Below are 23,712 nucleotides of genomic sequence, written 5' to 3'. Positions count from 1 at the left end.
CGCATTAACCGGTCGACGGATTAACCGGCCTGTTTACAACAGCCGAGCGCAGTGCAATATTTACCAAGAAATTCACCGGCGAGGCGATGCGGCTGGGATTCCCCCCATATTACGGGGAGATCCCGGCGAAGTAAACTATAAACGATGTTAGATAGGATTTTGTCGTTTGTCGTTTTGATCAATTTGGTTTGTTTTTGCTGTGGGTACGGATATAACATAGTTCTTTCCTTAACAATGAGTGCAAAGCGCAAACGAATTGTGGTTTCGATGGATACACGTTTAAAAGTGCTAAGGCGGATTGATAATGGTGAATCCGTAGCGAAAATATGTGTAGAATTTAATGTTGGAAAAAGCACTGTAAATGACTGGCGAAGAGATAAGCTTTCCATTGAGGAGTTTTGCTCGAAAATGGAATCTGATAGAAATCTGGGTAGACGTTGTAGGAGAAAAAAACCGATTTGCGAGGTCGTCGATGAAGCTTTGTGGATCTGGTTTCTTCAGGAACCTCGAAGAGGTACACCGATTGGCGGACCAATTTTGTAAGAAAAAGCTTTGGCTATCCACCAGAAGATTAATATTGGAGGTGACTTTGTGGCAAGTGATGGTTGGCTTAATCGATGGAAGAAGCGACACGGAATTCATTTCGCACATGTAAGTGGAGAAAAAGTGTCTGCTGATACTTCTGGTGCGACAGAATTCAAGACTAAGTTTGGTGAAATGGTTAAAACAGAGGAATTATCTCCAGAACAAGTCTATAATATGGACGAGACCGGGCTAAACATTAAAATGTTACCAGAAACAACTTTTCTAGGCAGTCATGAACAGTCTGCCTCTAGCTTCAAAAAGAACGAAGAACGTATTACAGTGGCCGTTTGTTCGAATGCAGCAGGGACTCATAAAATTCCTCTTTTCGTTATTAGCAAGTCTGCTAAACCACGGGCATTCAAAAACTTGAATCCATCTTCCCTTCCGGTTTATTATAAGTCACAAAAATCAGCGTGGATGAATTCAGACTTGTGTAAAGAGTGGTTTAATTTGGAGTTTGTTCCTAAAGTTAAAAAACATTTAAAAAGTGTAAACCTGCCTATTAAAGTAATTCTTGTGTTAGATAATGCTCCAACCCATCCTCATGACTGCGCTGTAGATGACATAAAATTAGTTAATCTTCCTCCTAATGTGACAAGCTTAGTGCAACCAATGGACCAAGGAGTGATCGAAAGCTTAAAAAGACGATACAGGCGTAAACTTGTTTCTGAAATTCTGCAACATTCGGAGAGTGAAGACAAAGGTCTTTTAGAAGTTATCAAAAAGATCAATATCAAGGACGTTATCTATATGTTAGCTACAGCATTTCAAGAAATGCCCTCTTCAACGTTTGTTAAGTCTTGGAGAAAACTTTGGCCAGATGTTGAGAATCTAATTGTGATCTCGAATATTGCAGGGACTGAAGAAGAAGAAAACAAATCTACTTTACAAGACTTTCAAAAGTTATCGGGTAACGAATCATTACAGGCAGAAGATGTGGAAAATTGGATGATAAACTGTGACGAACACCTTGAAAATGAATTTTTGAATGATGACGAAATCATAGATTTAGCAAACAAAGAACAAGAGGAAGATGAAAAGAGTAGTGACGTTGAAGAGGAGAAAACAGTTTCTCATGAAGAAGCCAAAAATGTGATGGAAATTGCATTCAAATACATTGAGCAGCAACATGAGTCAACAGCATTAGACGTTTTGGTGATTAGAAAATGGAGGGATGTCGCATTCAGAAATTTACTGAAGGTTAAAAAACAGAAGAAAATCACAGACTTTTTCAAAAAATAATTGTTGCACTTATATTTTATTGATGTAACACATTAACATATGTAAATATGAAATACATAAATATATAAAAAATGCTTCTCCATTTTTTTATATGTATGTATACAATATATTATGCAAGTACACTTCGGATTAACCGGCCAAAACGGCAACCGGCCAGGTATGCAGTCCCGAGGTGACCGGTTAAGAGGAATTGTACTGTATCTCAAAATTTTATAAGAGCCAATTTACACGACTTCTTTTCATTCGTGTTCAGCTTTGTGGCAAAAAGTGCAGAGAAGTCAACGGGGTCGTATTTTTATTCAATTGCACTTTGGGCTCGCGCTCAATGAACAAATGACCTAAGAAAATTGTCCGCTTAAACATCAAAAGCACGCAAGGAAAGCCGCAAATAAAAAGTCGTCGTGTAAATGCACAGATTTTCCAACGATGAAAAATCTTCATATAAATTGGCTCTAAGAGTAGTTATTTTAAATATCACTAATTTCCGCTAACGCTTCCTCTCTATACTTTTTTCTCATCTTCAACTGTATTCCAGTATGCCCTTGCAGTGGAATGAAGTCTGTTGAGAAAGCAACCACCGAAATTGCGAAGCCTCTACGTTGGGGTATGGCGCCGGTCAGTTTAATAGCAGATGATTTTGTTACAGCGCTGAAAGTACTACCGCAAAAAAACCATGTCGTGACCGCTTGCACATCCTACTACCAATCAGTTGCCGAAGCCTTTGCCGCCAAACACAACATACCACACATCTACAAAAGCTTTCAAGATTTGGCGTCTACTGATAATGTTGGTGGGTAAAAATAACATGCACAGATCCAATTGAATGGCACTTTATAAACAAAATACAATATTTCAGATGTCGTCTACATCTCATCCTTGAATCCCTTTCACCTGGAAATCAGTCGCATGATGTTAGACCATGGCAAGCACGTGCTCTGTGAAAAGCCACTCTGTATGAATGAAGATCAGGCTTTGCAGTTGATAGGACACTCGCACAGTAAGCGTTGCTTTCTCATGGAGGGCATTTGGTCACGTTGTATGCCCGCCTATCAGTATATACGCCGTCAGATTGAGAGTGACGCCTTGGGTGATGTCTTCAATGTGAACTGTACTTTTGGGTTGCCAATGCAAAAAGTAGGACGTGTAATGTGAGTGAATGTCATATATTGGAATGAATGATTTTACTGACATTTTTTTTGTTCTTAGGCGTCGCAGCCTTGGTGGCGGCATAACCCTTGAGCTGGGTGTCTATGCACTCCAGTTCGCATTATGGGTCTTTGGACATCCACCACATAAAGTGAGCGCCAGTGGCAAACTAAATGAAGATGGTGTTGACGAAGAGGCGCATATTGTATTGGATTTTGGGTCTGGTCTTAAGGCGGAAATAATGCTTAGCGGCACAAAACGTTTCAACAACAAGGCGGTGATAGAGGGCCACAGTGGCAGTATAACTGTGAGTGATGCCAGCGAAATGAGGTAAATAATACAATACAAATTATTACATTTCTTTGCTAAAAAGGTGCCCGATTACTGGTGTCCTGTGAAAATTATCGATGCCAATGGTGAGCAAAGGGAATTTCCATTGCCTAAAAGCAACCTGTCGACATATTTCCCCAATCGTCTCGCATTGAGTTTTGAAGCAGAAGAAGTACGACGTTGTATTTTGGAGCGTAAAACACAAAGTGATTTACTCAATCACAAGGAAAGCTTGGCATTATCGTCTATTGAGGATCAAATCCGTCGGCAATTGGGCGTCATTTATTCGGAAGATAGAGCAATAAATTAGTGTTAAACGTTGAAATAAAAATGCTTTATTACAAACTAAAACTATTTATGCATTCATAGATATTTGATTTAATGCTTTTTATATTCAAGTTCTTCCTCCCAATCTTTATCTTCATCTGCATCGTCAGCGCTTTGTTTCCGCAGCTGTTCGCGATCAAAGAGCTCTTGAAATGCTTCAAATTCCATCAAACTGACATGACACACTTTGGTGGCAAATGCTTTGTCCGATGTATTGGTAATTTGATACAAGCGCGGATTTTTCGTTGGCTCATCGGGATCCACTTTCAAAGGACGCGGTTTGAATAGGCCCAATCTTTCGAGAAAAACATGCCGGCAACGAATCTCCTCCAATGATTTCGACAATGCTTCTGACTTGAGGATTTCCGGAATTTCAACACGCATAACATTCTTCAAGTACTGCACTTTTTCCTCTATACTCCGCTGAGACTGTTCTAATACATCGGGACAATTCATCAGCAACTTCCACACGTTTTTATCTGTACCCGCAAATGATTTCAAATATCTCATCTGCTTTCGTAGACGCAGTTCATCAGTAACATCTAAAAACTCTGGGTACTTCGTTAGGAGGAGGAATAACAACTTTTCACCAAATTGGCAGCTACGCCAGTGTTCAATCGCATCAATTATACGCTGGGTGGGACGTGAGAGCACCGCCGGATTACCAATGACAATGCGCAGAAAGTTGCTGGTGTACAGACCGTGATTCATAAAGGTTTCGTGGGCTTGTTGCCATTGCGTGGCAGATACTCTGGCCAGCAGTGGATTTAGTCGCACCGCTTCGTCAATATGCGCTTGTTCCAGCAACGTTTGCTCGTCGGGCACTGTGGCAACACATCGTAATGGTGGTAACTGATATCGGGTGAACTAAGATGAAACAAATTGAAGGCAGTTCAATTTAACAAAAGTATTGTAACACTTACTTGTTGATTTCTTTGAAGAATTTGTACATTTTGATTGAGTTTTGATATGAACCTTTTGAACATCACGATGATTTGTAACAAGACGAGTGACGAAACAGCTGGCGGCGAACCAGCTGACGGCGAAAATAACAGCTGACTGCAGGAATGCCGTATCTCTCAAATGCGAATATGCAAGTAACGCAAAGTAGTCGGAATTCGACCAAATTAAAATAATGCGTTTTACAATTTTTTTAGATGCTCACTTCAAATTTAAGCTATGTTCAGCATCGTTATTGAATACAAAACAACTGCTCGCACGCCGCGCTATCCTATCATTTGCATATGAAATATGAGAATTGGATATACAACTTAATACATTTTACAAATATTTAAAACAGCTTTGGGTAGTGGTCACTTCCACTTCCTAATTTAATATTGCTATCCGCTTTTGATGGGAATAAAATGAAAATAGAAGGGAATAGACAAGGACTAACTTTTACTTACTCACACTACTATTAACACTAAATCAATAGCGTAAAATGGGGAGTTGTTAATTGCACGTGTAAAATGTACCAAAGCTGAGAAAGGAAGTTTTAAAAAGGAACAATGTTTAGTGCTAAAATAATATTTATTCGACATGCGTCCATATGTAATAAGTTAAAAATAAATTCTGATTTAGAATTGCGTTTAGAAATTATAGATACGAGCCGTAAACATTTAGCGAGTTGCATTTATTAGGTCGGAGAAAACAAATTTTTCGAAAGGCAAATTCATAAAAGGTGGTGGCACCAGAGTAAGCACAACATTTACATGTATTTTGTTTTTGGAATCTGGTATTTTGAGTGCCGAAATTTCAAACAGGATATATGGCCTCTGGCCACGGTCCAGCATGCTTGACTGCGCTTTGTATGTGTTAGTGCAGTCGGGTGGCGTCGTGACACACGTATTTGTTGTCGGCTACACGTACGATGCTTGATGAAAATCAAAATTTTTTGATATTTTCGTTTGACGCTTACTTTTTTGATCGTGTCGGAGTCTCATGGACAAAACAGCAGGGTTGTACTTAGCATTGAGGTTAGTATTTAGTGTGCGGTTGCCCAATAGTATATTACTCGTAAACACCTACATATACTAAAAATAAGCACAATCCGTATGAAATATGTACATAAATAAGCAAAAACTTTAAAAATTGATATGCAAATTAAATTATTTAAAACTGAAATAGAAAAGTAATTTAATAATAATAAAGGGATGAACACGAAAACCATAGGTTTTAAATAAATGCATGACATATTGGGATTTTTTAATATAACATAGAAAGTGGGTAACAAAAAAATTCTCAAACAACGAACAGAATAAGTTAAAGCAGATTACCTTTAATTTTTGTAAAATATCCCAAACTCAAATTTAATTCCCTTACTTACGCTTTTCAGCCATAGAATAATTACGTATATACAAATTTACATAAATAAAAATTCATCATCCGATGAAGACATACTTCTAAATACAACTGTGGATTGATCGCTTTTTGTTTTGAACGTTACCGGGCAAACGACAAGCACCCGACACGCACACATATAAAGTGCTTGTCAAGCAATGCTGGACCGTAACCAGAGGCCAATAAACAAGCAAGCTTTGCAACATCAGCGAATCCATTCAAAATACCAAATCGCAACAAAAACAAAAAACAACACATAAAAGCTACGCTACAGCTACCCTACAGCTGTCACCTTGTGAAGTTGTTATCAGCCGGCTCAATTGTGAACTGTGTGTGAAAATTTATTTGCATATAAACACAGTCACTTTAGCAATCTTTAGTGCGATTTTTATAATTTTTAATAATTGTTAGTGATTTCTGAAATTTCTTTTACTCATCTTATTTATATAAATTTAAGATAATTATTATTAACTTTCTTTGCATGCACCAATATGCAATGAATAGAATAGATGGATAAACTTATTCTATTTTCGTTGACCTTGACAATAGTCAGACGTCATTCTGAAGCTGCTATTTTGCGCTAAATGTGTTTTGCATTTTTTGATAACATTATTTGATGACATAATTCAGTATATGGATAACATATATCCCGCGTAAGCTATTAAAGATTTGCCACCAAAAACCCCCAAACAGTTGTGAAATTCCGTTCATGGTTATAAATACCAACAATGTGTGCAATATAATTTGATAACTGCATAAGAATGGTAAAAGGGGTACTCGAAAAGATGTGATCACGTAGAATATTCAGTGCAGAAGAGGTCATTTTAGTTATCCTTATCAACACTGCTCTTCAGCAGTTCCTAAGCTATTAACATTCGCTTTGCTCCTTATCTCATAAATGCAAAAAACAAAACGAAAACACTTCGTTATCTTACTAACTTATTTTATATTTAATAAACTGTAAACGCGTAAATTCATTCACTCTTGTTTTTCTTCTCCAACAGGTTTGAACAGAATTTCTAATAGAATTAATATGGCTTTGCGTTGGGGTATCGCTTCTGCTGGTAAAATCAGCCATGATTTCGCCGTTGCCATAAGTACTTTACCGGGAAGTGATCACAAGATAGTAGCCGTGGCTGCTCGTCAAAAGGATCGTGCTGAGGAATTCGCCAAGAAACATGAAATACCAAATGCTTTTGGTAGCTATAAAGAGATGGCTGGATTTGCTGACGTGGGTGAGTATTGTAAAAAAATTGTATTAACAGCGTAATTCAAGCATAAAATACAAAAACGAAATTGTTGATGCATATCGGGGAAATTTCGAGCATACCCAGTTAAAACCACGAATAAGAAAAATTACTTTGTGGTAAAGCTAATCAAAAAAACTTGATCAATATCAATGAGTGAAATAATTTTTAACGGTATATGAAAATAATGGCAAACTAAACCAGATAAGTCAGAAAAAATGCATTCCACAAGGTGTTAAATTACTGTTTGAAAAATGATATATCCTATAAAGTCTTATATATTATATTAAAATTGGATTAGCTAAATGCTGAAATTAAAAATGGTGGTCACGCACAAACCCAGTCGCCACGGTGGTCTCCGCATATTTGCTAAAAAAACTCGTTCCGATCATTTTCAAAAGCATATTTAAATTACACTTCACAGTCAATTTAAAAGTTGTCAAATAAAGGGTGTTTTTTTAGAGGTTAGGTTTTCAAGATGAAATAAAACGTATATAATTTAATGTTATGGCCAAGAATTTAGCTTTATTATAAAGATAAGGGTTTGCCTTTATGTTTTAAAAATGATTTCGGGCAAGTGGCCGCCGCGGCTGGCTCGAATAAATTCCAGCCGAGAGGCCCAATTTTCGACCACTTTTTGCAGCAATTGGGGCCGTATGTCAGCAATAACGCGCCGAATATTCTCTTCCAAGACGTCAATCGTCTCGGGCTTATCTGCGTAGACAAGCGACTTCACATAGCCCCACAAGAAATAGTCCAGCGGTGTTATATCGCACGATTTGGAGGCCACGCCACAGGTCCACGGCGCGAGATAATGCGCTCACCAAAAGTTTCCTTCAATAAATCGATTGTTGCGTTGGCTGTATGGCATGTAGCGCCGTCTTGTTGGAACCAAAGGTCGTCCACATCAACATCGTCCAATTCATTGACTGTAACATTATGGCCGGCTTCATTTTTAAAGAAATATGGACCAATGATTCCCTCTGCCCATAGAGCACACCAAACAGTGACTTTTTGAGGATGTAACGGCGTCTCAGCAATGGCTTGTGGATTATGTTCACTTCAAATGCGACAATTTTGCTTATTGACATACCCATTCAACCAAAAGTGAGCTTCATCGCTGAACAAAAACCATTATTTTCGAACAGCGCGAACCGAACCATTATTTTCGTAATAAATTTGTACGATTTGCAAACTTTGTTCAGGTGTAAGTCTATTCATTATGAAGTGGCAAACCAAACTGAGCATAAATCAAGTGACAGCTGTCAAAAAGACCATCTACGAAAAAAGTAGTGCCAACTTGAAAACCTAACCTCTAAAAAAAACACCCTTTATAATTCAGTTGCATTGAATATTTTATAGGGTGACCAGATAGAAACATTAAGAAAGAAATTTCATTAAAACTACAACTGAGGTATCACTTGGTTCTGGCTTTATATTGAAGCTATTTTGTCCATGGTATACCACACAGTCCCAGACAAAACTTGACATAGTCCCAGAGAAAATAATCAAAGTGCTCAGTCTTTCAATTTCCCCTTCACAACTTCGAGCATTTCGCCGGTTTATGGCATGCAGCCTCGTCTTGTTAGGACCAAATCTCGAATATATCGATGTTGTCGAGCTCTGGCTACCGAAAGTCTGTTAAAATCGCTCTATACCGAGTCTCTCGGACGGTAATGGAGTAAATATAGAAAAGAAACCGCACCAGACGCTCAATCTTTGTAAATGTTTGGGTGCTTGGTCGAACACTCGTGCCTTGTGTTCGGTTCAGTAACGCAAATTTTGCTTGCTGACATAACCGCAAAGCCAAAAGTGGGCCTCGAAGTTGATTTTTTTGCCAAAAAAGACCCAATATTTACACCTGAGTGGGAATTTCGAAACTTTTTTTGGGGAAAAGGAATATTTTGACAGCTGTGGAAACATACAAGTAGCCACCCTATATTTCGCTGAACTTTTTTATTTAAAAACCTTAAGTGTCGTGTTTGTTACTATTTTATTGTTATGTTAGCTAGATTACTAAGTGTAAACGTACTTAAGTGTTCAAGTGGCAATGGGCCAAGTTTGTTTTCAAGATGCACTCTTCAGTGCAAATGTGTTAATTAATTAATTTTTTCAATTTGTTACATGCCTGACTTTTCGGAATATATAAGAAAACAACGTAAGTCTCCATGAAGGGCAACAAATTAATTTTTTTGTTAACTTTGTTGAGATTCCAAAAAAAAAAAAATATTTAAGTTTTTTTTTATATATCTTATTTTTATATTTTGTTTTTTAATATATATATTTTTAAATTTGTTTGTACAATAAATTAAATATTCTACAAAAGGAAAAAAAATCGACTCGCAGCACTCGCGACGTGGCCTTTGGCATTCCAAAAATTGTGGTATTTTGTTTGAAAGTTCATAATCTGTTTTCAGCTACTTTCGCATAAGACTAGCAATGAATTGTTGTTGTTGTTAGTAAACTGCGCTACAACAACAACAAGCAATGAATGGATGCTTTTTTGCGTTTGAATATCAGATTAGATACTAATGAACTAATGAACATTGAATATCAGATTAGATACTAATCCCATAAATCCTCCAAACAATTTTGGAGTGCGCGAAAGTGGCAGTTATAACTGTTATAAATCTGTGTTGTTTTGTGGTAGTTCTAGCGGATTTATTTTATAAACGGCGAATTTGAATCACTAAACATAATCTTTTTGCATATTTTCTTCCAGATGTGATCTACGTTGGCTCCTTGAACCCACAGCACTTGGAAATCGCTGCACTGTACCTCGAACATGGCAAGCATGTGTTGTGCGAAAAGCCGCTCTGCATGAACTACAAGCAATCCAAGCAGCTCATAGATCTCGCCGAAAGCAAAAACCTTTTCCTAATGGAAGGGATCTGGTCACGCTTCTTCCCTGCCTATCAATATCTGCGTCAACAAATCAAAAACGGTGTACTGGGTGAAATCAAAGAGGTTAATGTTGCATTTGGTTTCGACTTAAGCCACGTCGATCGTTTGACGTAAGTGCATATGATACTCTTTTTAAATCCAATATGTAAAATATTTCACTTTTACGTTTTCCATTGACAGCAAAAAAGATTTGGGAGGCGGTGTTGTGCTAGATTTGGGTGTCTACGCTATACAAGCATCGCAATGGGGCTTCCAAGACACGCCACTAAAGGTCATAGCAAAGGGCGAACTCAATGAAGACGGTGTGGATAAGTACGTGGAAGCCGAGTTGCAGTATTCCGGTGGACGCGTCGGCAAGTTAGTTTTCGGCGCTAAAGAAGAATTGGCGAATAAGGCGGTCTTCAAGGGCACGAAAGGCGAAATCACGGTAGATTTATTATTTATTTCAAATATTTGTTTTCTTTTACAAAAACATTTTTTTTGTTTTGTTTTGCATTGCGTGCAGATACCATTGTTCTGGTGTCCCATCAGTCTCATCGATGTTGATGGACAGGTGAAGGAATGGCCCTTGCCAAAGGGAAGGTACGCTACTAACTACGCGAGGTCAGAGGGTTTCCGCTACGAAGCTGAGGCAGTACGTCAAAGCATACTGAAAGGTGAAATCGAAAACGAAAACGTCACCCACAGTGAAAGTCTAATTATTGCTAAAGTGCAAGATGATATTAGAAAACAAATCGGTGTAGTCTTTCCAGAAGATAACTAGCAAAGTAAATGAATTTGTTCGTATATAAAGTGTCCCTTTATTAGTTACAAACTGCATATCCTTCTATAAAATACACAGGTATATGCAAAGGGGATGAGATAACCTTAATTCGTTTCCACGACAGTCGGTTCTACGTTACCGAAACGACCCGGATTTATATCCGGTCAAGGACTGTCACTCCAGCAGCATTCCCCGTATGTAAGTATGGGGAATGTTTATGCTGTTACAACAACAACAACAGATAACCTTAATTCATTATTATTTTATTTGTATATTATTTTACCCTGTACTAACACTGCATTTGTTTATATACATATATAAAAATATGTATATATGCCTATGTACGTATAATTAATAACACAAAAATAAAACGAAATCTATTAAAAACATGCAAGTGCTAGTGAATGCATTAAATGCACTCTTCATGATTATTGCAATTGATAACGCCAAACTGTTGCATTAAATTAATCCCACTCTTTTGAATGGCGGAGAATGCGACGCCGCCACTCTGCATTAGTTTGCAAACGTCCGTGTAGCGTGTAACTCCTCAAAACGAAAAACAAAAAAATGCCCGTACTAAAATGGGGTATTGCAGCAGCTGGCCGTATAACGCACGATTTCGTCACAGCATTGTCCACCATTGAGAATAGTCAGCATACGGTGATCGCTGTGGCTGATGTCGAAATGACACGCGCGCAACAATTCGCTGAACGTCATGAGATACCAAAATGCTACGATGGTTTCGATGCCTTATCTCTGGATACAGAAATTGATGCAGTCTACGTGGGCACATTAAATCCTTATCACTATCGCGTAGTGCGTCTATTGTTGGAACGCGGTAAACATGTGTTGTGCGAGATGCCACTTTGTTTAAGTTTGCGGCAAGCGGCGGAGCTCTACCGTGTGGCAAAGGAACGTAATGTGTTCCTTATGGAAGGTGAAGAAAGCCAAGCAGTCTGATGTGTGGGTGTGCAAGTTTTGAAATAATACAATTTTTTGTTTTTGCTTTCCTGCAGGCATGTGGTCGCGTTGCTTCCCCAGCTATGCACGCCTGCATGAAATTTTGCTTGGCGATTGTATTGGCGAAGTGACACTCATACAAGTGCAACATGGCTTTCGTGTGAATAGTGAACGCGTTTTGCTGCGTTCACTCGGCGGTTCCATCGTGCTTGATATTGGCCGCTATGCGATACAATTGGGCCAATTAGTCTATGGTTGCGCCCCCATTGACATTAAATGTAACGCACATCTGAATAGTGATGGCGTCGATGTGGAGTGTGAATTCATAATGGATTATGGCCAAAATCGAAAGTTGGCTGCATTTATATCGGGCTTGGAAGATTTAGAGAACTGTGCCCAATTGCTGGGCACCAAGGGTGAAATCAAGGTTAGTTGTTGTAGGTTATTGAGTGATTTTTTTTTTTCTTTTATCAATTTGTGTTTGTTATTGATAAACGAGACGTGAGTATCGGTTCACAGCTGATAACAATAGCATCTATTTGAAGTGAGCTTTTCCGCACAGGTTATAACGAAATTCGCATTGTCAGCCGACAACAACACTATCTACTGTTTGCATTAATTTTGCTATTAAAAGCAGGTTGGATTTGATATGCGTCGCACAGTAAATAACTTTTAACCCTCTAGTGCATACTTTTTTAATTTTTAACTTAAAATTTTCTTCACTTAATTCACCGTCAGAGAATACGAATCCGACATCGCTTTTGATATTTTACCTACAGTTTTGCCAAAAATTAGGAAAAGAAATACTTTCCAAAAGGCACTGCCATGCAGTTAAGGTATCATTGTACCGTATCAAAATAAGTACAGTAGGTTCTGTTTTTATGCGGTAGATACGTTCCGCAAGAAACAACATAAAAAAAACAGCATAAAAAAAGCTACTAGTTCTATAGTAAAATTATAGATACGTTTCAAAGTGCTAAAACCGCATAAATCTGAAATAATGTAATAAAATCGCATAAAAAAGGGCACTAGTCCCATATTATAACTATAGATACGTTCCATAGACCGCATGAATCTGAAATAATTAAATAAAATCGCATAAACAAAATATTGTATTTTTGAAAATTATATCTTTATTTAAGAAACGTCAGAATCGAAAAATAAATTTAAGTCAGGAATAGAATCAGACAATACCCACATGTTGCGCATTCGTTTAGGATTTCGCGTAAAATCACTTTCGTCACTTGAGGAAATGTACACGTCTGATCTAGATAGTTATGCAGGCGGTTCCATACTTCAAGGGTTAGCATTTCTGATGTAATCTGTGATGAGTTTTTGCTTAGCTGGTTTAGAATCTTGTTTATATGTACAATTCCCGATAGGTCGACATGCATTTTGTAATTAAAAAAAAAAACCGCACTATTTCAAAACCGCATAAAAAAAAGCCGCATAAAAACAGAACCTACTGTACACATATTTTCGTTTTTGATCGATCAGTTATATTTTTGTATATTTGCCTGCCTTAGGATGTACATTAGATATATAAATACATATATTTACAAATATATATAATATATGTATATATAATTATATATGATTGATTTGACTTACTTATGTATGTACTTGTATTTGAATTAGTTATATCTTGGTATGAAATTCTTTGAAACAGTTCTTTGGAATATCGCATTTTTCACAATAAGATTGTGTCTGCGAATTACAAGGTTTATTTTTACAATGCAATTTTGCAGACCGATCTCGAAATTGACACCAGTGACCAACGTTATCAAAACGTACATCTGATATTGGCATATAACCTTTTTTTTACCGACAACAAAACTTTCCACTTTGCTTGAGTTTGTTGGCCTTCCTCTGCCTTTGACTGAATCCTGGCCTATTTTAGTGAGAGCTTCTGCCACTTCACATCGAAATTCAGCCAGAGTCAAGCGTTCGTGTTGCAATGAATTAATACGAGTACTGTCACCATGTAAATTTACACTTGATTCTTCCCTGGCTACGGAAGCTGTAGGCGTAACCAAAGTTAAATTTAGATTTGATACACTTATGCCCAGTTCGCTACAGTCAAAACTGAATTTTTCACCCAGTTGATACCGTCATCTATATCTTTATCATCCGTTGAGACCACGTCGTCACTGCTTTCCTCATCTATAACATCATTAGTGTTCAAAAACTCCTCAATTTCTTTTTCAGTCAAACTTGAAGCCTTTTTTTGCATTTTTTCTTTCCAACCATTCATTTTAACTTTAAAATTTTCAAAAGAGAGAAGTTCGTTACAAAAGAGTATTCACTTGGTAACTGCATGCTGGTGCCTTTAGGCATTGAAACTTGAAAAGTCACCCTAATGAAGTATACATAAAGCTAACACCTTTGACAACTGAATATCATTGAAAATACATGAAATAACTTACCTGAATTTTTTTATCACTTTCTCTATATAAATTACCAGCGAACAAATACTTAAAAGTTTACACTTTTCACACAACTATTTTATGCATGCTCAATACTCAGTTTCTCGCGGACAACTGCCATTCATTATATAATGGCAAGTGAAGTAAAAACTTTGCATATCAAAAAAGAGTCATAAAATTGTATAAAATATGAACGTTTAACTTTTAAAATAAAAAAGGTTACATAATATGTAATTCAAAATTCTGTTGCAAAGCAAGCATTGCCTAAAGGCACTGTTATGCACTAGAGGGTTAAACAAAATGAAAAATAATTATAGGCAGAGGCAAGGCGAATCTATTAAGGGGTTATATACAGTTAGAAGGCCGAAAAGAAGCGAATTTTTCAGAATTTTTTGTGAGAAAACTTTTAAATTTATTGATCTTAAAATTGTGACACATATTATGTTATCTTTTAAATGTATTTTAAGACTTAGTATTAGTAAAAATATTTATTTGGAAAGGAGCTACAGCTGATCTCCGGAGCTCCTCTCAAAAAAGACAGTGATCACTATATCTCTAAACTGGATCGTCTGAAATTAAAAAACTAAACAGATTTCGTTAAAGTAATATTATATATTCTCATCTTAATTGGCGCGATAACCACTGACGCGATTTTGGCCGAGTTTAACAAAGCGCGCCAGTCGTTTCTTTCTCGCGCTAACCGGCGCCAATTGAATACACCAAGTGAAGCCAAGTCCTTCTCCACCTGATCTTTCCAACGCAGTGGAGGCCTTCCTCTTCCTCTGCTACCACCTTCTGATACCGTATCGAATACTTTCAAAGCCGGAGCGTTTGTATCCATTCGGACGACACGACCCAGCCAACGTAGCCGCTGGATCTTTATTCGCTGCGCTATGTCTATGTCGTCGTAAAGCTCATACAGCTCATCGTTCCATCGTCTGCGATATTCGCCGTTGCCAACGTGCAAAGGTCCAAAAATCTTACGCAGAATCTTTCTCTCAAACACTCCAAGCGTCGCTTCATCGGATGTTGTCATCGTCCAAGCTTCTGCGCCATACGTTAGGACGGGCATGATGAGAGTCTTGTGGGGTGTTAGTTTTGTTCGTCGAGAGAGGACTTTACTGCTCAGTTGCCTACTCAGTCCAAAGTAGCACTTGTTGGCAAGAGATATTCTACGATGGATTTCGAGGCTGATATTGTTATCGGTGTTAATGCTGGTTCCTAAGTATACGAAGTCCTTTACAATCTCGAAATCATAACTGTCAACAGTGTCGTGGGTACCGATACGCGAGTGCGCTGACTGTTTGTTTGAGGACAGGAGGTACTTTGTTATATATATATATATATATATATATATATATATATATATATTGGCGCGTACACCCTTTTTGGGTGTTTGACCGAGCTCCTCCTCCTCCTATTAGTGGTGTGCGTCTTGATGTTGTTCCACAAATGGAGGAACCTACAGTTTCAAGCCGACTCCGAACGGCAAATATTTTTATGAGGAGCTTTTTCATGGCAGAAATACACTCGGAGGTTTGCCATTGCCTGCCGAGGGGCAACCGCTTTTAGAAAAATGTTTTTCTTAATTTGGTGTTTCACCGAGATTCGAACCGACGTTCTCTCTGTGAATTCCGAATGGTAGTCACGTACCAACCCATTCGGCTACGGCGGCCGCCGTAATGGAAGGAATAAGCAAAATAAATTTGTTTGACAAAATGGCGGTTTCTTAAAACAAGAAAGAGGTTGTCTGTAAAGTCGGTTTACTGACGATAGTTTAACGTGATAACGTCATAAGAAAATACTGATTGAATGGTTGCATTTTTCAAAAGAAAATTTTAATTTTATTTGTTTGATAGATATTTTGTATGGATATAGAAAATGAGTTAACATTAACATAACATAATATACAATACTTTAACATAACATAACATAATATAACATAACATAACATAACATAACATAACATAACATAACATAACATAACATAACATAACATAACATAACATAACATAACATAACATAACATAACATAACATAACATAACATAACATAACATAACATAACATAACATAACATAACATAACATAACATAACATAACATAACATAACATAACATAACATAACATAACATAACATAACATAACATAACATAACATGCGGTTCAAGCAAGGTAACGACGCATTTTTTGGTGCGTGCAGCCGGCTACATAGAATTATAAGACGTTATCACGTCAAAAAATAATAATAACATTAAAACAACAGGTATTATTAACAAACTTGGTTTTATTTTAAATTCTTCAAGTAAATCAAATTAATAATAATCAATAAGAAGGCATATGCAAATACAAATACGTGAATTTATATATGTACATATGCGCATATACATACATATATACGCTCACTTAAGTAGGAGAGAGCAAGATGTCGAACGTTGCCGTTCGTTTGCTTTGTTTGCTTTGTCGTTCGTTCCGCGCTTTCGCTTGCAGTTCATTCAAGGTAACGGCAATGAGCAAGGTAACGACACATGAGCAAGGTAACGGCAATGAGCAAGGTAACACTAATGAGCAAGGTAACGACACATTTTTTCGTGCGTGTAGCCTGTTAAATCGAATTATAAGACGTTATCACGTCAAAAAAAGAACAAAATCGATTTTTGACCAAAGTTTCGGCGTTAAATTGTTCATAAAACAAAATATTTATCGGTGAAAAAAAATCTTCGATTAATTACTAAAAAATATATTTAAGGGGTTATATACAGCGTGGTTAAGTTTCAAGGGCCGGTGTTGATTTTGAATAAAATACAATTTTTTTAGGAAATTATTGTCATTTTTCTTTATTATGATAATATTGGTATGGCTAAATTACGTATGGAATAAAATATCGGCCAAATGGCCGCCGCGGCCTCGGCGGCACACCTCCATCCGATGGTCCAAATTTTCGATGACGCTGAGGCATAATTGAGGTTCTATGCCGTTAATGTGCCGTATTATCCCATCCTTTAGCTCTTGAATTGTTGCTGGCTTATCGACGTACACCTTTTCTTTCAAATAAACCCAAAGAAAGAAGTCTAACGGTGTCGTTGACGTTTAGGTGTGGTTCACATTTAACATTGGCCCTTGAAATTTAACCACCCTTTAACTTGTGTTGGACTAAAAAATCGAAATTTTTTTATAGCATATTCCAAAAGTACATCATTTTAAAAATATAAATTCAATAAAAAATCATAAAAATCGGAGCACTAGAACGAAAGTTAGAGACCGTGGAAGCGCGCGACCTGAATAAAAATGATCCATAAATAAAGTGCACGCAAAACTTTAGACGCGTTTATCTCGAAGTCGTTTTGTTTGAAAGTTACCGTCGCGGTGATCATTATTTATCAAAAACTATTTGGCCGATTTGCTAAACTTCCTTTTTAATTATTCGTAGTTACAACCTCGTGAATCTGAATGGTTCACTTTTTATAAATATTTACATAGTTCACTGATATTAATTTTTTTTTTAATCTTTCAACCCCTGAAAAACCGGCTTTCATAGCGAGAAAATTTATTTTTGGGTAAATAAACCGTTCAGATTCAATAAAAAACATTTTTCTACAATAATCATTTAATTTTTTTGTTTTCAGTTGAGCTGCTCATGCTCATGCGCTACCGTGATCACCGCAAGCCTCTTCTAAAAACGGCGTTTCGGGGGAGGGACGATATCAACAATAAAGGGAGCGTGTCATTATTCTGTATTACAAAATTCTGGGTGACAAAATTCTGTAAATTGCAAAAAAATTCTGCTTTTTAAAATTCTGCTTTTTCAAAATTCTGCATGTTTAATGCGAAAAATTCTGCTTTATTCAAGTTTTGTGATTTTCGTCATATGTCATTTGTGATACTTCTTAACAAAATAAACATTTATTCCATAAATATACATATGTATATGTTTAAGCGATAACAATATTTTAGTTTAGCCAATTACAATATTTTTTGGAATTCTTTTTAAATATGTAGTGTGACTTAGTTCATTTCTTTTCTTAATAATTCTTCGCAGCTGTCGTTTTTTTTAGAAGAGTTCTACGCAAAAATACTGTGGATTCGATAGAAGAAGAAAGAAAAAAATATTATTATTATTATTATTATTATTTTTTATTTAATATCTCGAATAATAATAAAAAATAATAATAATAATAAATTAAATACAATAATTACATTACCTCTTTAACATTGTTAACATTATATTTTAATAAAGAATTTTGTAATACAGAATTTTGAAAGCAGAATTTTAGAAAGCAGAATTTTAAAAAAGCAGAATTTTAAAAAAGCAGAATTTTAAAAAGCAGAATTTTGTTTTTAGAATTTTGTACATACAGAATTTCGACACCAACCCAACAATAAATAATAACATTTTTTTAAATAAAAACACCAAAATGTATTCTTCGAGAGTTACCCTTCAGTATGATACATGCCTCATTTGAATAAAAGTTCTAAAACATATTTAAACAAAATTATGACAATCATCCACTTTTTCGGGCTCACAAGGTATATAACCCCTTAAGAAGCTCGTGTTAAAATTTGAGACAAATCGGTGTAGCCGTTTGCGAGTAATATTGCCTACCGACTTTGAAAACACCATTTTGAGAAGAACGCGTTTAAAGTTTGAAAAGCTCTGAGTCTAAGTCTAAAACGACTTTTCAAATTTGCGTGTAACTTCGAAAATATTCACTGGAACGATATTAAATTTTCCGCGTGTATTCTTAAATATATGTACATTAAGAAAAAAAAGTGAATAAAAAACAATCGATTTTTTGAAAATTCTAGCTGTATATAACACCTTCATTCGCCGTGTCCATGTGGCTGTCAGCTCAGAATGAAGCAAGGCGAATTCGTTATTTGTTTTCTAGTCTCCCAATACTTTGCTTTGACAATCAAACGTTGAAAACATTGTTGTTGGTCTAGTGCCAGCACCGTTAATGAATGCTCCTTGTTCAAAGCCATTTGTGTGTGAGCTATATTTTGAAATATCACTTCCGCTTTAGAAGACGTCTGATCGAGCTCAAATGATGCTAATGACACTGTTCAAATGCGTCCAAAGTCGTCCAAAACCGATTTAATTCTTAACCTTTTCGCGACGAGCGCCACGTATTTACGGCAGTAATTTATTAGTTTACAACGGCTTACGGCGTCTAGATACGGCAGACACCTAACGGGTTTGTAGCGACAGAGTTCATTGTTAGAGAAATGAATAATTTTTCTCAGTAAGAGTTTTGCAAGTGAAAAAAGGCAACACAGAATGGGAAAGTGACAGAGGTACACTGCCACGAAAAGTTATATCTATATATAATTAAAAAAAAGTTAAGTTTAAATTAACCAGTTCTAACAGTGGTAGGAACTCAGTCATTCGACATCGGGGTTTAGGAATTCAAATAAAAGTTGAAATTTCTCAAATTATGATACAAGGCATAAATGCAGAACAAACAACCAGCAGCGTTTCCACGGCAGTCGATTCTACGTAACCGGAAAGAGCTGAATTTATAACCGGTAAAGGACTGTCATTCCAGCAGCATTTCTCAAACATTTGTGAGGAATATGGTATTGATGTGGTTATAACATCAAATATCATGCATACTTCCAGGCGTTTGATGTATAGCAATTACCGGGCGAAGCATAACGTTCTGTGCTGCTTGTTTACGCGCTCATAATAGAATTTATTTAAATCCGAAGTGTAGCACGACTGCCATGCCATATTTCAAGACATGTGAAAGGGCAATTATACAAGGATGATAGATTACTAGGTTTGGCCAACAACTATGGCGAGAAACAAAATTGTGAGAGGAACTTCGGCTGCCACGTCACGTGAGTATTCGCCAGCCGAAATCTGCACGATAATTTCACGCATATTCACACACTCGTCGTTCGCAGGGCAACGAAGTGACATTGTGTTGATTTTTTTCATATATCACTAACACAATTTTAGTTTTATCGTAGAGTAACGGCCGCTACGTTAGTCCAACCGCTGATTCTGTCAAATTCGCTAAGAGCCGGCTAACGATCTGATACTGGCCACACCATTAGACATCTTTTCCCGTATAATAAATATAATGTGAAGAAAAATATATTGTGACCAAGCCTATGCAGATAATACTGGAAGCAGCCGTGTCCACTGATTGATTAGATATCAGAAAAATATGTCTTATGGAGCACTGATCATGGCCGACTTACGACAAAGTCAAACTTACTAGGTAAGCGCTCAACTTAACTATTTGAGCTGACGTGATGGCCTCCCACTAGGTAGGACCGATGTCGTCCTCCTGGTTAAGCGTCTAGAAGAGTAGAAGTTACTTCCAATTTAGGCTGGGAGAGTGGCCCGTTCTTAAGTTTTACCGCAAGAGCAGAAAATTTAAAATGATTTTTGGCCTTATCCTTACAGCTTTCCGACGTCTTGCTACAACCACGGAAGCAGCAGCTAATTTTATAATCAATTTTTTTATGATGAAAATTTGTTCATAACTTTTCAACTGAAATGTTTGGTTCAATTTTGTTTTTGTTTTATTTTTCCAACGTCAAAAATGTTTTTTTTTTTGTTTTTATTATTTTTTCTTTTTTTTTATTAATAATTTGGTACCATGGTGAATCTATTAAAGGTAGTGTTGGTAAATTAGCTGAGATGTTTTTTTTCTTTCGCCGTGTTTTTTGTGGCTGTCAGCTCAGAATAAAACAATGCGAACTCATTTTTATATCATTACCTTTTTTTACATAAGCGAAGAAATTTTTCAGTCCCTTAGGTGTCCGCTTAAAAGAGAGTACACTGTATACATATATATATATATATATAGATGAATCAATTTAATATATAGATATTGTTTTCTCACATATTATGCAAGGTGGCGCAAAATTAATCACCCGATTTTGATTTTCAATAACTTCTTTACTATATAAAAGAAAAAACGTTGAGTAATGGAAATTTTTATTCTGACCCTTACGCGCTCCATTTCTTGTCTGTTTGTATACAGCAGCTGTCTAGTTCAGAAGTGTCAAACATAATTGACGTACGACGCCATTTGCAAAAATTAAAAATGTTCCAAAAGGATGATTAATTTTGCGCCGCTGGAAGTATTCTTTAAGGGGGGATTCTACTGTAAAAATCAAATTTTCATGGATTTTGTTTTCATACTTGTATTAATTTAATTAGTAAAAAAAAGTTTAGGGTTACATAAACACAGGTCTTGAGTGTACAAAAAAAATTTTTAAATTTATTTTCATTTCAAAATGGCAGCTGTACAGCCGCTCCCCCGAAACGCCTTTTGAAATCTGCCCACACTGTCGCGCATTTAAAAAAAATCTGAAATCAAAAAACCCAAATTTTTTTTATTATATATCATTATTTTTAGTTGTTAAGCCTATTACTTGCAAAAAAAAAATTTGTTTGTAAAATTTTTGAAGTTTTTTAAAAAATCGACATTTTTTTGTTGTCATTTTGTTATTAAAAAAGGGGTTATAAATAATAAATTTTTCCCCACCATAGCTTTAAAAACTAGTAAATATTGTTAAAAATATGCTATCAAAGTTTGAGCTTGATATGTTAATTTTTCACGGAGCTGTGATGTGGGCAATTTTGAAAACGTGGTTTCGAGAAAAACACGCATATGACCGTAAACCTCTCGAGCGCTCAGTTTATACCTGCTTTGCTAAAACTTTTATAACTTGAAAACTATTCAAGATTTCTTTTTAAGATTTTCATGGAACATTCTGGAGTTGTTTCTGAGTATGTTTCAACAAAAAGTAAAAAATCGATTTTTTTTAAGTTTTACAGTAGAGTCCCCCCTTAACTTCTCTTACCTCTTCTATTAAGTTCTTCATTCTTTCCGATTTCGGTCGTTCACAGCTAGACAACTATTGGTGCTGTACCTCCCTGACAAGGCCCAACAATATCACCGAATCCTGGCCATTACCTCCCGCCAAATTTGAATTCAACCACATCAATTCCTGTGGACTACGCTACGAAGCGGAAGAAGTGCGTAAATGTATCGAAAAACGTATGCTGGAATCTCCGCTGTTTACGCATGCGCAGAGTCTCGAACTGATGTGCATCGAAGAGGAGATGCGTCGGCAAATGGGTGTAAATTATGAGGATGTGTTGAGCTTGGATTTGTGAGCCACACGGGAAAAGAGGCGGGCGTGAGAGCCGAAAGGAAAACGCGTACTCTTAAGTAAGCAAAATTTGAGAAATTTGTAGGTTGGAAAAACCACAAGCGCACGCCTTTGCCTCTAAAGGGATAAAGATTGCAGACCGCGTGCTTTTACAAGAGTTTCTTATGCTTTTTATTAATGCTCTTAAGACATATTTTTTATCTACATACGATTAGTGTTATGCAATTTCCATTGTATTGGTGCTACATACGTCGGTATGTATGTGTATGTATCCATGGGTATATATAATCCACATTTTTTATTCGGGTTTTATTTGCATTATTTTAGGTGTTCACTTTTGATTCTCAAATATCTTAAATTAACTAGAATACATCAGCTAAACGTTTGGTTTTTTTTTTCTAAAGAATATTCGATCTCTACTCAACCTGTAGTTGTTAAATATTTTAAAGTTTATATTTACAAAGCTTATAATGTATGTACGTATGCATGTATGTGTGTATGGTATGCATATTTTATACTACGATGAGTTATGGATTTGTATAAAAAAAAACAAAAACATAGCCAAATGGTGAAATTAAAAGCAATTTTCATAAAACTTAATATGTTCGCATTTTATTGAAATTTTTTTTATATATACATTGGGTATTTTTTTATTCATGTGTATGTATGTGTGTATATTTATTTCAGCTGAAATACAGTTTGCTTAGCATAAATTAAAGGCGTTACATATTTTCGTATGTGCGGATGTGTGCAAATTTTTGTTAAGTTAATTAAATTACGCAAATAATTATAATTAGAATTATTGGTTTTGAAAGTATTTTACAGCTAACTAAAATTATACATAAGTGAGGCACAAAACTATTTATATAATAATTAAAAAAAAAAACTAAGCGTCGCATGAAATAAGAGTAAAAAATTAATTAAAATGATTTTTTTTATAATTTATACTTAAGTGGTAAGCTAACAGGGAATGCTTCTGTTTCCGTAGCAGCTCAATTTGGTGATGGGTTCTTAAAACACGATAATAGAAAGTTCGAAAATTTAGTATACAAAATACATATATACAAAAAAATTTAAAAAAAAAATTTAATTAGAAAAAAAAAATTGAAAAATGTTAAAAAAATTTAATTAAACGAAAATTTTCATTTAAAAAAAAAATTAAATTAGAAAAAAACTTTTTTTTTGAAATTTTCTTTTAAGTTTTTTTTTAAATTTAAATTGATGGATTCTTAAAACTCAAAAAAAAGCTCGAAAATTTAGAAGAAAATTTTCACATAACCTACATACTTAATTTTCTAAATATAAAAA

The 23,712-nt window shown here is 35.9% G+C and overlaps 4 protein-coding genes across 7 annotated transcripts; 3 read left to right on the top strand and 1 right to left on the bottom strand.

Moving 5' to 3' along the window:
* Positions 1–2,366: 2,366 nt before the first annotated feature.
* LOC129247680 (trans-1,2-dihydrobenzene-1,2-diol dehydrogenase) lies at positions 2,367–3,674 on the top strand. The gene is made up of 4 exons (XM_054886914.1): positions 2,367–2,617; positions 2,684–2,975; positions 3,034–3,280; positions 3,347–3,674. Exons 1-4 carry the CDS (start codon positions 2,380–2,382, stop codon positions 3,611–3,613), a joined length of 1,044 nt encoding a protein of 347 aa, XP_054742889.1. The 5' UTR covers positions 2,367–2,379; the 3' UTR covers positions 3,614–3,674.
* LOC129247682 (transcription termination factor 4, mitochondrial) lies at positions 3,616–4,648 on the bottom strand. Its single transcript, XM_054886920.1, has 2 exons — positions 4,554–4,648; positions 3,616–4,497 (listed from the first exon to the last, which is right to left on the bottom strand). The coding sequence occupies exons 1-2, from the start codon at positions 4,614–4,616 to the stop codon at positions 3,682–3,684; spliced, it is 879 nt and encodes a 292-aa protein (XP_054742895.1). The 5' UTR covers positions 4,617–4,648; the 3' UTR covers positions 3,616–3,681.
* A 1,548-nt stretch (positions 4,649–6,196) lies between these two features.
* Positions 6,197–10,992, top strand: LOC129247681 (trans-1,2-dihydrobenzene-1,2-diol dehydrogenase-like). 4 transcript variants are annotated; one of them, XM_054886919.1, is made up of 5 exons: positions 6,197–6,299; positions 6,975–7,205; positions 9,940–10,231; positions 10,302–10,548; positions 10,627–10,992. In XM_054886919.1, exons 2-5 carry the CDS (start codon positions 7,004–7,006, stop codon positions 10,882–10,884), a joined length of 999 nt encoding a protein of 332 aa, XP_054742894.1. In that variant the 5' UTR covers positions 6,197–6,299; positions 6,975–7,003; the 3' UTR covers positions 10,885–10,992. The 4 variants fall into 4 exon arrangements, with proteins under 4 accessions (XP_054742894.1, XP_054742893.1, XP_054742892.1 ...); XM_054886918.1 differs by having other exon boundaries at positions 6,267–6,376; XM_054886917.1 differs by lacking the exon at positions 6,197–6,299 and adding an exon at positions 6,665–6,734.
* Positions 10,993–11,382: 390 nt separating this feature from the next.
* LOC129249213 (trans-1,2-dihydrobenzene-1,2-diol dehydrogenase) lies at positions 11,383–23,188 on the top strand. Its single transcript, XM_054888899.1, has 3 exons — positions 11,383–11,821; positions 11,901–12,271; positions 22,139–23,188. The coding sequence occupies exons 1-3, from the start codon at positions 11,452–11,454 to the stop codon at positions 22,406–22,408; spliced, it is 1,011 nt and encodes a 336-aa protein (XP_054744874.1). The 5' UTR covers positions 11,383–11,451; the 3' UTR covers positions 22,409–23,188.
* Positions 23,189–23,712: the final 524 nt, after the last annotated feature.

This window comes from Anastrepha obliqua, chromosome 5, assembly GCF_027943255.1.
Source record: "Anastrepha obliqua isolate idAnaObli1 chromosome 5, idAnaObli1_1.0, whole genome shotgun sequence".
In the NCBI taxonomy this organism is placed as follows: domain Eukaryota; kingdom Metazoa; phylum Arthropoda; class Insecta; order Diptera; family Tephritidae; genus Anastrepha; species Anastrepha obliqua.
The sequence above is the reverse complement of the archived record's forward strand: the minus strand, read 5'-3'. Positions and strand labels throughout refer to the sequence as shown.

Excerpts from the sequence above, each read along its gene's own strand:
- LOC129247680 (XM_054886914.1), top strand. The coding sequence starts at position 2,380 with ATGAAGTCTGTTGAGAAAGCAACCACCGAAATTGCGAAGCCTCTACGT. Across the intron at positions 2,618-2,683 it reads GGCGTCTACTGATAATGTTG|ATGTCGTCTACATCTCATCC; the intron begins GTGGGTAAAAAT and ends ACAATATTTCAG. Across the intron at positions 3,281-3,346 it reads GCCACAGTGGCAGTATAACT|GTGCCCGATTACTGGTGTCC; the intron begins GTGAGTGATGCC and ends TTTGCTAAAAAG.
- LOC129247682 (XM_054886920.1), bottom strand. The coding sequence starts at position 4,616 with ATGTTCAAAAGGTTCATATCAAAACTCAATCAAAATGTACAAATTCTT. Across the intron at positions 4,498-4,553 it reads TTCTTCAAAGAAATCAACAA|TTCACCCGATATCAGTTACC; the intron begins GTAAGTGTTACA and ends GTTTCATCTTAG.
- LOC129247681 (XM_054886919.1), top strand. The coding sequence starts at position 7,004 with ATGGCTTTGCGTTGGGGTATCGCTTCTGCTGGTAAAATCAGCCATGAT. Across the intron at positions 10,232-10,301 it reads AGCCACGTCGATCGTTTGAC|CAAAAAAGATTTGGGAGGCG; the intron begins GTAAGTGCATAT and ends TTCCATTGACAG. Across the intron at positions 10,549-10,626 it reads GCACGAAAGGCGAAATCACG|ATACCATTGTTCTGGTGTCC; the intron begins GTAGATTTATTA and ends CATTGCGTGCAG.
- LOC129249213 (XM_054888899.1), top strand. The coding sequence starts at position 11,452 with ATGCCCGTACTAAAATGGGGTATTGCAGCAGCTGGCCGTATAACGCAC. Across the intron at positions 11,822-11,900 it reads TAATGTGTTCCTTATGGAAG|GCATGTGGTCGCGTTGCTTC; the intron begins GTGAAGAAAGCC and ends GCTTTCCTGCAG. Across the intron at positions 12,272-22,138 it reads GCACCAAGGGTGAAATCAAG|CTAGACAACTATTGGTGCTG; the intron begins GTTAGTTGTTGT and ends GGTCGTTCACAG.